Source organism: Marmota monax, unplaced genomic scaffold (genome assembly GCF_021218885.2).
Source record: "Marmota monax isolate L192 unplaced genomic scaffold, Marmota_monax_Labrador192_F-V1.1 WCK01_AAM20220418_F8-fsc00037, whole genome shotgun sequence".
Classification (NCBI taxonomy): domain Eukaryota; kingdom Metazoa; phylum Chordata; class Mammalia; order Rodentia; family Sciuridae; genus Marmota; species Marmota monax.
Window position 1 is genome coordinate 8,423,954 of NW_026693245.1, and position 14,305 is coordinate 8,438,258.

General features: G+C 37.9%; 1 protein-coding gene across 1 annotated transcript; it reads left to right on the forward strand.

Moving 5' to 3' along the window:
* The first annotated feature begins 2,408 nt into the window (after positions 1-2,408).
* On the forward strand, positions 2,409-12,816 carry Gzmk (granzyme K). The gene is made up of 5 exons (XM_046456377.2): positions 2,409-2,589; positions 2,854-3,001; positions 8,526-8,676; positions 9,408-9,677; positions 12,426-12,816. Exons 1-5 carry the CDS (start codon positions 2,529-2,531, stop codon positions 12,588-12,590), a joined length of 795 nt encoding a protein of 264 aa, XP_046312333.1. The 5' UTR covers positions 2,409-2,528; the 3' UTR covers positions 12,591-12,816.
* Positions 12,817-14,305: the final 1,489 nt, after the last annotated feature.

The following is a 14,305-nucleotide window of genomic DNA, read 5'->3' on the forward strand; positions in this document are numbered from 1 at the left end:
AGCCTTGCACTTGCTCAGCCCGGCCCAGCTGCTGCAAAAACCATCCAAAGCAAACACTGCTCTCCCCACAGCAGACTCAACAGAACAAAAAACAACACCCAGATATAAATTAGATAGCGGAGCTCATCATGTTACACAGCCCACTGTCTTCAAATCCAGGATCTTGAATACAATAACAAACGATGCTATTAACTAACACATTGGTCTAAAGCCAAAACCAAATAACTCATTACTATAAACCAACATGATTCTCAGAATTTTCCAGGTCAGCTACAAGAGTTATGAGACTATCTTTTCAATTGAACTAAATCTCACCCATGTCTAATTGCAGGGTGCAGGCTAAATCCTTTTTCCCTTCTGCACAGCCAGCTTGTCTGCTGGAGCATCTAAGCCCTGGGGTCTTCTCAGAGCAGGGCAGGCATGTGTTCAGGTTGAAAGAAACATGAAGCCTGAAGCCAACACATGAGGGTTTCAAGGCCACCTGCTAGCCCAGTAATCTTAAACCAGTCTCTGAGCTTCCGTTTCTCTATCCAAAAAAACAAAAGTAATGACAGCTATCTCCCTGGAAATACAGGTGCAAATGTTTAGGAATTTGTAAAAGGCTATGGGGATGTTAGTACTTACTATGGAGAAACAAGCAGCTGAGAGATGTTTTTAACCATGCCCCTACCATAAAGCTTTGTCTTTTCCACAGTTTATTTCTTCCCTATAGTTCAAATCACTTATGCATGTCACACACCGTCTTTATGCTCCCAACATAATCACTGGGATTATAAAGGAGCTAGTATCATCACATGCACTTGACAACTTGAAAAGATGCACAAGAGGGATCCATCCAGGACACATCAACTGTGATAGAGATGACTTGAAAATTCAATGGCACATTTGGCAGAACCAAGAAGTTTGGTTTATTGTGTCTGTGGCTTTCCTTAAGCTGACTCCTCCTTGTCTCACCTTTTGCTCTTTCTGGCAGGAAGTCACTGATCTGTTTTGGTTTTGTTCATTCCTTTTAATATTCAGAAAGCTTTGCCGTGGCTGCATACTTATAAAACAAAAACAAGCTGCTTATCAAATTCTGGGCTCTGGAAGTGCACTTATTAACATATGAGTTTCTTCAGGTCAGGCAAGGCATTTGTTCCAGATCATACACTATGTACCCTTGGACAAATTAGCCTCTCCCAGCTTATTTCTTCAGTTATAACGTAAATATAATCATTGTCCTGCCTTCCTCACAGACATAGACATGAAGATATAGTGATCATGTAAATAGAATTTTTTGAAGTAACTGAAAGCATTTTACTTATATAAAATGTATAATATACAATATGATGTTATTTAATATTATTCCTACTTTCTTGTCCAAGGAAACAACAATTTGGTAGGAGTCCCTTACGACCTGCCAAGCTTAACAACTCTGGATTTTAATTCTTTATGAAATAAGAATAGAAGATAGATTGCATATATCTTAAAAAAAAAAAAAGAAAAGAAAGAAAGACTGTTAATTCTGTGAAAATTTTGGTCAGTGTTTCTATAAAGTATCGGGGTTCTGGTGCCAGATTTATTCAAGTATATTCATTTTATACTGTCTGTGGATCAGTACCTCATGTGAACAGAACAATGTAGAACCCTAAGTCTTTAGATACTTTTGTAGTGAAGAAGAGCTCTCATTTAATGACCTGGCAGTGCATTGTTGTCTATTTTTAGGGAGAAGGATGAAATGCAGTTCCTCAATTTTTGAAATATATTATTCTTAAGGCCCTGGAGAGGCACATGGTCATTTTCAGTTAAAATGAGTAAAAGAAAGACTCTGAATTTTTTAAAATAAATAAATAAATAATGTTGCCAATGTTTCCCCTTTAATAATATTATTAAATCTCCAAAAAATGTAACTAAAAATTCAACCAAATTTGGTCATATTAAGAAGAAAAGGCAGGACTAGGAATAAGTTTGCTGCAAAACATATGGGTTGCTCTGGATGACATTCAGACTTTAGCTAAGTCACATTGTAAAGTGACCATGACCTACACAAGGTTCTATGTCTCTTCATCATAAACCTATGTCCACATGAAAAATACTTATTAAATGTGATAGGCACCATTTAATAGTAATAGTAATACTTACTATTTTTTCCTGGCATAAAATGGTGCCTAAGTATTGCTTTAGAACAATGATCATCTTCAAAGTCTGCCTGCAATTTTATTAGGTTCTTATGGCTTGGATATTTTTTATTCTTTCACCATTTATAACATGAGGTCTCTTATCCAGATACTGGAAATGGTTACCTCTAGAAATGAGTTCATTATCATAGTAGCACACATATCCCTCCCCCAAAGCACTAAAAGTGCAAGCCTGAAACTCCACAAACTGAAATGACACTTTTAATATTTAGGTGTGAAACATCTTACTTCTAGAGCTCTGTGGTGAGAAAATTAAAACTTGCAAGAACAAAATTCAGTCTTCAGAACCTTCTTTGTTCACCAACTGGAAGGAAGTATTTCATCTAGGCTTCTCAAATACAGGGCATTAAAATGACTAGGCATTCTTTGTCTCTGTTTTTCTTAGTAGCTGGGGCTCACCTGATTCCAGAGTGTAAGTATCTCCTATTCCTACCACATGCAAACATTGAGTGAATTTCTAGCAATTATATTGTTACATTATAGATAAACAGATTTTCACAATTCTTTCCCCCCCACACCATCTTATGTTTTATACTATTGTATATCAGTAAAATCACAATAACTACTAGGTAAAATTGCTATCTTTTAAACTTTGAAAATGTAGTGATTGTAATCAGAAGAATTATATGTAAATGCTTGGATCTTTTTTGTGAAATCTTTTGTTTTGCTTTTGCAGATTTCAGTATGGAAATTATTGGAGGACAGGAAGTACCACCTCATTCCAGGCCCTTTATGGCCTCCATCCAGTACAACGGCTACCATACTTGTGGAGGAGTTCTGATCCATCCACAATGGGTGCTGACAGCAGCCCACTGCCACTCTCGGTGAGTCCCTCCACATTTCCATGTGCCTGTTTTTCTTTCAAGTTGGCTAGAAGAGAAGTTTGACTCTCCTGGGTGAGAGATCTGAACTGCCCTTAGCTTTTGTGATGGCTGACCAGCTGGTGGGGTTTTGGTGCCCTCCTGTACAACCATGTTTTATGTCCTGGGTTTTCCTTTTGGAGGTAATGGAAAGTTTGCTGCAAAACATATGGGTTTCTCTGGATGACATTCAGATTTTAGCTAAGTCATAATGTAAAGCACCCATGACCTATGCAAGGTTCCATATCTCTTCATCAGGCAAGATATTAGACAAATCCAAGACCTCAATCTAATGCCTCAGGAACACAGCAATAATGGAAGCAGCAGTTTTCCTGGCCTTTCTAGACCATACTGCTCAGGGGGAGATCAGAAAGCTAGCTTTCCCTGTCTTCTTCATCTTCCCCATTTTACAAGTGGGAATTAATAATCATGGTACAGTGGTTCCCTCCTTATCTGTGGGGGATATATTTCAAAATATCCCTCAGATGCCTGAAACCTCCAAAGATACTGAACCCTATATGTCCTATTTTCTTCTATATATTCATACCTATGATAAAGTCAAATTTTTATAGATTAGGCCCAGTAAGAGATTAACACAACAATTAAATAGAGAAATTATAACAATATACTATTTAAAAAGTCACTTAAAACTTATGAATTGCTTATTAAGTTTAAAATGTTAATTTTCTAGCAGTTGACCACAAGTAACTGAAACTGCAGAAAGCAAACCTGTGTATCTATGAGGAGAGACAGACATACCCTGTTTCATGGGGTTTTGAGAATTAGATAGCACCAATTTAAGTATTTTAGCATGTTTGACACATTTAATAAGCACAAATCTATTACAGCCAATAATGTTAGTATGAGAAGTCTGATTTTCCAGTGGATGTTTGGACTCCTTAGTTACTCAGGCCCGTCACTTAAACCAGACATCTGGGGCCCGCAGTTTGGGAAAAACATCCATAAGAGGTAACAACTATCCTGTGTGTGGGCGAGTGGGGGGAGTTTATAGAGGGTTTGTACAAAGAGAAAAATAGTGAGTTATTTTTCAGGGTTACTTAGAATGAAAGCTTTTCTGAAGACGGAGAATAACCTCCCAAAGTTCATTTCACACTAGGATTCTCTGGCTTTGGTTGATAAAGCTCAAAACCCATCTTAGGATGCTGCAATCATCTCAGGAGGAAAAGCAGTAGAAAATTAATTTGGTATTTGTTATTTCATTTGTATTTTGTTGTTTTGTTTTTTCTGATTGATTGCATGTTTGTTTCTTTATGTTTCTTGCCTGGATAAGCTGAGATGGAGCCTCCTCCTTCCTAAGAAGCTTTTCAGCGCTTCACATGGTTTGCTGCCATGGCTTGCTGTCTAGGCATCAGCTATGTCTAAACAGAATACTTGAACTGATTTGTTTCTCTTCATGCTTTGGGGTATTGTCTGATGATCCCATGTTAATGGGGCTGTTTGAGCATAGAAGTTTTGAAGCCTGAAAACAGGAGAACTTCTGTTTTATTTCTAAATAGCAAGTCACTGATTTCCAGTTTCATGTGATTCCTTCATTTAAGTGGGGTTCTTGTCTTCATAAAACTCACCCCTATTACTTCTGTCCCTCTTTTCCTGACTCTTACCCCCTTGGGACCAGTGAGGCAAAGAACGACTATTAATAAAAGCATGCACAACTTCAAACATACTTATGGTACATATTCAGATGGACTATAAGCTCTCCCCACTCAGAACTTAACTTGTAAATATTCAACAAATTCTGGATGGAAAAAAGGAAACAAACTGGAGGATTTTTTGTTTTGTTTTGATTTGGTTTTTGTTAAGCCTGAAACATGATGTGTGAAGAACCATAAAGTGCTATATTGAGTGAATTTTCAGTTTTGTCAAGTGGACTTAACTCAAGAGAAGTGGATTCTCAAATTTGGAGGGGGGAGATTATTTTTAAAAAATTAAGAAAGAGTGGAGAGAAATCCTGGAGTTTAAAAAAATTGCTAAATATCATTTTAAATGGTTGGCTAGCTAGCATATAAAGAACTCCAAAATATGTAGATCAAGTTTCCTCTACAGGACACTTGGGTGTAAAAATGTAGGCAGATCAGTGCTTACAAAAATATTAAGGCTTATGAAATTCCAAATATTTATGAAATAGTTCAATAGTGGCTGCCCACAAATGTACTCACACGTACCCTGTGGGAATGGCTTACTAACCTTGGGCCTCCCTCTCAGCAAAATAGCAAAATGGGCCAAATCTGGGAGTGCTCTGTTCTTACCACCCTCCATTCAGCTCCTTCCTTAGTACCTGAGCCCCTAGTACCTGAGCCCCTTTATCAGTTCCCTGTCAAATATAAAAGGAAATGGGTAAAAGGTTTTCTGTATACGCTCATCTTCAGCATTTTAACTTACTAGCAACAAAACTCTCACCAGCTGTTGTCCACTGTCCTCCTAGGTATCCTCTAATGCCACCCTTCATTGCATGCTTCCCCCTCTCTCACTTGCTCAGGATGTTATTAGGCAGAACCTTCTACAGGGTCTTACTCCATCTCAAACACTCAAGTCTCTCTCCCCAAGTGAAATGACTTTGGCTTCCAATCAACTGACTCCTGATGCCTGGAGCCTCCGCCTGATAACTATTTGTCAATTTGTCTGAACCTCAAATTCCTCATCATGAAGTGGAGAATCATCACCTACCTCATGGGGCTCTTGTGAGGCACTAGGGAAAATAGCACAGAACACAAGACCTTAATAGACATTATCAAGTATTATTATATCATTATCTATGCCTTCCATGACAATAATCAAGGGGCTAATCTGATGATCTGCTTATATTCATGAGATGAGACTGGGAAAATCTCAAGTCTCTGAAGCAAGAGAGACCTCCAAGACATGGGAACCCTGTCTTTGCTGCCAGGCCTCTGGAGTGGGTCTAAACATAAGTACTTCTCAGCATCATGACATGCTGACAGAGGAAATAAGAGGTTTGACGGGGCCTTGGCATGGCATTTAATGAGGAGTTGAGGAAAGAGCACTGGAATTGGAATCATAAAAGCTGGACTGGGGTCCTGATTCCCCCAGTTATGCAATGTGACACTTTAGAACAGTCAGAGAACACCCCTTTCCTAGTGAGGAATATACCACTCAACAGTTTTAACAACTCCAAGAAAGGTATTGTTAGGATCAATTGAGACAGTGTTTCCACATTGTGAGCAGATGGTGAAAAAACATTGTTACAAGCAATACTATGGCTCTGCTCTATGTGTAATTCTGTTTCAGATAAGTTCAGGGTGAGATTCAGGAAACTCCATTTTAAACAAACAGCTCCAGATGATTCTGATGCAGCTCTGAAGACCACTCTTGGAGAAATCCTAAACTGTTCAAATAAATAACACTTGTATTATTAGTTCTCCTCTATGTGAATTCCAGGTTTAGCTAAAGAAATGGAGTCCTACAACTCAAGCAATTTCAGGTATCCAACGGACAGAAAAATTGACCTTGTTGGACAGAGTCTACAGTTGAAACATATCTAGAAATTGAAAGTTCAGAAAGCACAATGGTCTGCTTGGGTTGTTTTTGGTTTTAGCCTGTCCCAGTGGAGACAAAAATAATCAAAACATGTCCAAAGCAATAGCTAGTTAAGGAAATGAGTAAAATATGAAAGAAAACAAGAAATTTGCTTGACAGCCCTCCCTTCTTCAGAATCCATCTTCCACACTCAGGATTTGTCCTTCACAGCCTTCCTTGTATGAGTTGTTTATGCAGATACCCACTTTTCTGTGAGTGTTAATCCTGAGGATTTTATATCATCTTCCCCTCCAAAGTTCTGGGGTTAGTGGGTATGTTGAATTTGAATTTGAATCAGTCCTAAGAAATCCAATCTGTATCCTAAGAGAAATTTCATACCCATCCTGATTTTGCAATAGGCAAACTTTTCAACAAATAGAACTGGAATTCCCAAAATAAACTCTTTTGGTAGAAACCAAGAAGTGGTAATTCCAGGCAGTCACAGGTCTTACATGTACAAAATCCTTCCCACCAGAGTCATGTGCACATTCTCCCAACCTGAAACAGTCATTTCTTCCTTTGTCTGTATGTTTCGGTGCCCTTCTTAATTTTATGAATATTTAGCAATCTGTATGTGTATGTGTCTTCACTGATTTATTTCTTGATCCCTTTTCAAATAGCAAAGAAATCAATATATGCAAATGAATAAATATAATTATTTTTATAACCTTCCTTGTACCAAAACAGGATTTTAGATGGCTTCCAAAAAGATGCACATTGCAAGGGGCTGTATCTGTAGCATACAAAGGCTCTGAGATGTTACCAAAAACTATTTTTAAATCATTTCCATTTTCACCAGTGGCTATAAATATAACTTTATAAAACATACAAGTAAATCAGAAACACTAGTATTAGAATTGTGTACAATCAGATTTTTTTTTCAAAAAGCAAAACAAAAAAAAAAACTTTGTTTCTTCATCTGACTCCCTGGCTGTACCCTATAAATCTCCACAATGGAATCACCAATTGCTACTAGTCTTAAGATATCTTCATTTCAAATAGGCAAGTATTTCACCTTGATGAAAGTTTTTCTTTCTCATCCAAATCATGTTTCTAACTGCGAAGACAGGACTTTTGAGCATATTTGACTGCCATGTATTGGATCTCCTGATGCCTGAGATGAGATGTCAACATAGAGATGAACATGGATAGAGCTGAGTCTTTATCTTAATCATTTAAACACCTAATAATGGGAAGAGGGAAAACTTCTGGAAGCTGGGCTTGGTTGTGCATACCTGTAATCTCAGAAACTTGGATGTCTAAGGCAGGAGAAGCACAGGTTCAAGGCTAGTCTTAGCAATTAAGTGAGCCCCTGTCTCAAAATAAACAGAACTGAGAATGTAGTACAGTGGTACAGGGATACTGGGTTCAATCTCCAGTATTGGGGTAAAAATTTCTATAGATGAATGATAGTGGTGGATAAACAGCTATATATACACATACACACATATTTTTATGTATAAATCATTTATATATTTTTAAATGGCTAAAATGAGATATTTTGATATATGTGTATATATTGGCACAATAAAAAATCCCTTATTTTTTTATGTTGGCATAAATCTCAAACCACAAACTCAAGATGTATAATGTCCTTCATTTTTACATAAATGAACACAATTTTATTGTTAACTTGCTCTAAGTCAATCAGGAACTCACTAGTTTTTTTCTCACAATCAGGTCCAAGTTCTGATATTCTTTAACAACGCTGGGGAATTGGACTAGAATGGGGTTGCAGGCATATCATTTGGCTCTTGATGTCTTTCATTCATGATGGAATCCATTGATACCTCTGTTACTCTACCTAATCCTAAACAGGTTATACTGGAATATGTGCTTGGTTTTGTGTCTATGACTCTCTCTGCCATCTCTGCTCCCCATCGGAGGATTTGGAAATCATTCTGTTACTGCCATTCTCTGCTTTCTTTTATAGGTTGGTCAAAGGCCAATTTCCCACAGTGGTTTTAGGAGCACATTCTCTGTCAAAGAATGAGCCCTCCAAACAAACATTTGAGATTAAAAAATTCATACCATTTTCAAGACTTAGATCAAATTCTAAATCAAATGACATCATGCTAGTAAAGGTATGTATCATTGTCTGCATCAATTTCTCCAACATTCTTATACAGTATAGTTCAGTTAATTGAAGGATCTACAAGGAAGCACTCTGATAGTACCCTTCCCATATTTGAGGTAATCATGATAAATTCTGTAAGGACTCATGTTACTCTATTCATCACCTTAAAAGAATGGGTCAGGGATGCAGTTACATGAGGAAAGCCAACTCTGAATCTCCATATGTAAGAGAGGAACATCCCCACAAGCCCAAGGATTCACAATAAAAGCTTTTTCTCAAATGCTTTTCTCATGAACAATTGGAAAATCAACAGTCATTTATACAAGAGCCAACCAAGTGACTTCATGGACTCAGAAGTGAGTTACAGCTTAGTCTAGACCATACTTTGTCTAATCCAAATTTGGTCTAGACCATACTCAAGGGTCCTATTCAGCAGAAAACAGCCCAGCCCTCAAAGTCATGACCCGTGAATGTTATTTCACAGAAATCCATCCAAGGCAGGGCAAAGGCCACTTGCTTGAGACTGGGCAAAATTCCTGAGCATCAGTAAATTCCACAGGGAATAGAAAGCATGTTCAGGAAAGTAACAACCACAAATGCAGCTGCAGGCTACCACCAAAGTAGATTCAAGAAGAAGGGATGCCCTTCTAAGACAGAGGGACCACACAGTCAATGCACAGGCTAATAGCAGAATACTGCTGGGAAAGAACGATGATTCATTCACTTTTTTTCTGTCAGCTTCACAGGGCCGCAAACCTCAACAAGCATGTCCAGTTGCTCCACCCAAGATCCAAAAACTATATTAGATCTGGCACCAAATGCCAGGTTACTGGTTGGGGAACCACTGACTCAAAAGTTTTCAGCATCTCTGATACCCTTCAGGAAGTCACTGTTACCATCATAGATCGAAAACTTTGTAACAGCCAAAATTATTACAACCACAATCCTATTATAACCAAAGACATGATATGCGCAGGAGACACCAGAGGCAATAAGGATTCCTGCCAGGTAAGAGTCTCTCATTCAGACAGGCATCTCCAGAGTACTGCAGTCAAGACTGTGTGCCTACTAGCACTGAGGGGAGGCCTGGAGAACACAAAGCCGCACTTCTAGAAATGTACTCTTCATTTCTACCCTCTGTTCTTTCACATATGCCAATTTGAATGGGAAGAACTTTCCCCAATGCTTAATAAACACTCATTAAATTGTTAATCAGGAAAGTAGACTGTATCTGACAATTTTTACAGGTGTTTTAGTCAGTTATTTCACTGCTGTGACTAAAAGATCTGACCAGAACAATTGTAGAGGAGGAAAAGTTTATTTGAGGGCTCATGGTTTCAGAGGTCTTAGTCCATAGAAGCCCTTAGTCCATTCCTCAGGGCTTGAGGTGAGGCTGAACATGGGAGACAGCGGTGGAGGGAAGCAGAATACATGTTGATAAGAAAGCAGAGAGAGATTCCACTCTCCAGATACAAAATGTATATACCCCAAAGCCACGCTGCCCCAATTCCCACCTCCAGCCACACCCCGCCACTTCAGTTAATCCCTATCAAGGGATTAATTCACTGATTGGGTTAAGACTTTCACAACCCAATCACTTATCCTCTGAACCTTTTTGCATTGTCTCACACATAAGCTTTTTGGGGACACCTCACATCCAAACCATAACAACGGGCCACTTATGAGGGGTGTTAGCATCCTGAGAACATCCATCAACCCTGAGGTCATGAGTGGTGATTAGAAGATGAAGATAACTCACCCTCCACTTCAAAAGCAAAACAAACAAAAAATCTTTTAAATCAATCAATGTGGAGGTCTTATAAGACTCAAGTGCAAAATGCTCAAATATACAGTATGTGTTTCTTAAATAATATTGACTGCCTTAGTCTGCTTGGGCTGCTATAGCAACATAACTGTGAACAGCCTGCAACATAACCTGAGTGGCTTATAAATAACAGAAATCTATTTTCACAGTCCTGGGGACTAGAAAGTCCAAACCAAGGTGCCATCAGATTTGGGTTTTGGTGAGGGCTGCTTTCTGCTTCCTAGATGTCTTATTTTCACTTTAACCACACATGGTGGAAGCAATAAAGGGTGTCTCTCAGGCCTCTTTTAAAAGGTCCTAATCCCATTCATGAGGGCTTCTGCTCCATGACCTATGACTTTCCAAAGACCCCACTTCCTCATACTATCACTCTGAGGGGTGAGAATTTCAACATGTGAGTTTAAGGACCAGGGGAAGAGGCCATAAACATTGAGACCATCACACTGATTAACAAAAAGGAATAATACTCATTATATTTTTCAAAACCTTTTGTTTATAAAATTGGTAAGAAGAAATTGGATACATGTTTACAGGTGACTAATATGTAGCACAGATGGATTATTAATTTTTTAAAAATTAGAATGCAACATTTGCCATATTAATTATTATTGGATGGAGGGTTATGATGTCTTCAAAGATCCCATGTAGCTGTTCTACCCTAAGAACATGAGCCTCCTGACCATGTAATCATGGCTGACCAGTGGACAAGGCCAAGCAGTTTTCCATGTGGCCACAGCCTAGGCTGAGACTGTTCTTCACATTTGAAAGCCAGCTCTTAGTCTAAAAGGCCACACCACCCTCTTTATAACTCCCACTTTTCCTGACAGAATTCAGTTGCATGTTTTGTTGTTAGAGTAAGTCCTCAAAAATAATTTTTTTCAGCAAGTGTATATATCCATAGTGCTATATTCAACCATGTGAGAATACAAAAGAATAATGAAGAAGACAGTCCTCGCCATCTAGATATTTACCGCACTGTAACACTCTTTTCTGCTGGCCTCAATGTTACCTGGATTTCAGGTCCATGAGCACCAAAATGAAATTCACAATTTAGAAAATTTATTTTATTTCAGTGGATTATTTCAAACTTCATGTCCACCCACCCACTCCTCAACAAATAAAACTCAATAGTCACTGATTATCAAGGAATATAGATATACATTGACATAGATGGAGAAAAAAGAGAGACATAGTGTAGACATAGAGGCAAAGTCATAATCGTAGAAAAACAGAGACAAAGAGACAAAAACACAGTCCTAGAGAGATAGAAAACCTATACTGAGTAAGAGGCTATGTCAGGCAATTGTAGGGCCCAGAGAACCCAAATACTCAGATTAGAATATGTTGGGCAAGAATGTTTTATCTGATATAAGGAGGCTGACTCATAGTGGGATAGGGAGAGGGAGCATGGGAGGAATAAATGAATTCTAGATAGCGCAAAACGGTGGGAGGGGAAGAGAGGGGCAGGGGATTAGCAAGGATGGTGGAATGTGATGGACATCATTATCCAAAGCCCACATATGAAGACACAAATTGGTGTCAACATACTTTATATACAACCAGAGATATGAAAAATTGTGCTGTACAAGTGTAATAAGAATTGTAGGGGCTGGGGATGTGGCTCAAGTGGTAGCGTACTTGCCTGGCATGCGTGCGGCCTGGGTTCAATCCTCAGCACCACATACAAATACAGATGTTGTGTCCACCGAAAACTAAAAAAAAAAAATAAATATTAAAAAATTCTCTCTCTCTCTCTCTCTCTCTCTCTCTCTCTCTCTCTCTCTCTCTCTAAAAAGAAAAAGAATTGTAATGCATTCCACTGTCATTTTTTTTAAAAAATCAATTAAAAAAAAAGAATACGTTGGGCAGTCAACAATTGGTTAAAAAAAAAAAAACTTCAATAGCTTCTCACCACATTTCCTTCTTTCCAGGGTGACTCAGGTGGCCCCTTGGTCTGCAAAGGTATCTTCCATGCCATTGCCTCTGGAGGTCACAAATGTGGCATTGCCAATAAGCCTGGAATCTACACCCTGTTAACTAAGAAATATCAGGCTTGGATCAAAAACAACCTTGCCCCACCTCGATTGAGATTGTAAATAATTTTCTTGGATCTTCCAGTTACTTGCTCTGTTTTGTCATGTGCTCACAGATCAACATTATCTTCAGATGTATGTGGATACAGGTACAAAAGAGCTAAGTTGGGGTACATTTCTGTACCTGGAAGACTTATTTTGTTAAGGAATGAAGCTCTTTTTCATGCACATCACTAATGTATTTTTACCATGCTGATTTCATCCTAAATAAAATTTAGAAGATTCTTCATTTGTCTTTTATGGGTATAAAGTAATTTCCAAACCTATTACACCCACACTCCCCAAAGGACAATAAGGTAACTAAACAAGACAGTAATGCTACCACCTTAAACAGGTTTGTGTTGTGATTTCTGCTGAATTGTGCTAAATTATCCAGTGTTTTATAATTGTTGTAAGAATACTTAACATGAAATCTACCATTTTAACAGATTTTCAGTTGTACAATAGAGTATTATTAAATATAAGCACAATCATTTACAATACATCTCCATAAGTTGTTCATCTTGTGAAACTGAAACTTTATACCAGGTGAATAACAATTCCTCATTTTCCTCACCCTCAGTCCCTGGCAACCATTATTCTACTTTAAGCACTTATGAGTTTGGTTATCCTAAGTTGTATTTTTAAAATCATAAATAGTAAATACAAATACCCAACTCAAGAAATATCATTATACTCTAGGTCCATGTATGACTGCACATATGGTGCAATTCTACATCATGTACAACCAGAGAAATGAAAATTTGCACTCAATTTGTGTAAAATGAACTGAAATGCATTCTGCTGTCATATATAACTATCTAGAACAAATTTTAAAAATTTTAAAAATCAAGTTTTATACAAATATTTGAGTAGTATTATTTATGTCACATTTTGTTCCAGAAAGTGTTAATGCAATGTACAAAAATACCCGCAACAAAATAAAATGTAGACTTAAAAATAAATTGGTAAAAAAAAAAATTGGCAACAATATTGGGGCAAAGGGGAAATGAGAGTACGAAAGAGGAGAGGAAGGCAGAAATGCTCATGTGGCACTCAGAGTGCAATTAAGTTTCTTCCTATACATTTGTTAGCAAGATTCACATTTGGTTCTATGCTTTAGCCAGTGCAAAAATTAAGAATACAATCAGCTATATGAATTATGGTATCCAGAACAAAATAAAGTGTTTGCCAAGAAGTATGGCCTCTGGTGCTAGAATTGAGACTAGAGAGAACTTTCTCCCATGGTCCTTCTAAGAAGGACACTGGGATTAATGTATGCATCATTAAAATATCACATGGTTCCCTATAATATGTACAACTTTTATGTTCAATTTAAAATTAGTACAGAATAATATTTTTAAAAGGAAATTGCTGTGTTTCCCATATCCCTCCCACTGGCACCAGAATTCCCTGACATCCAGATTGCCTTGACCTTCTGTTCAGAAATTAAGATCGAATAGTCTTGAGGTGGGCCTAAAAATCTGCACTGTTTAAAAATAACTCCATTGGAACTTTCGATAGGGCAAAGGGGAGAGAGGGGATGGGAGAGGGCAAGGGGTAGGAAAAATGGTGGAATGAGAGGGACATCGTTACCCTAAGTACATGTATGAAGACACGAATGGTGTGACTCTACTTTGTGTACAACTAGACATGAAAAATTGTGCTCTGTATGTGTACTATGAATTGAAATGCATTCTGCTGTATGTATAACAAATTCGAATAAATACATTTTTAAA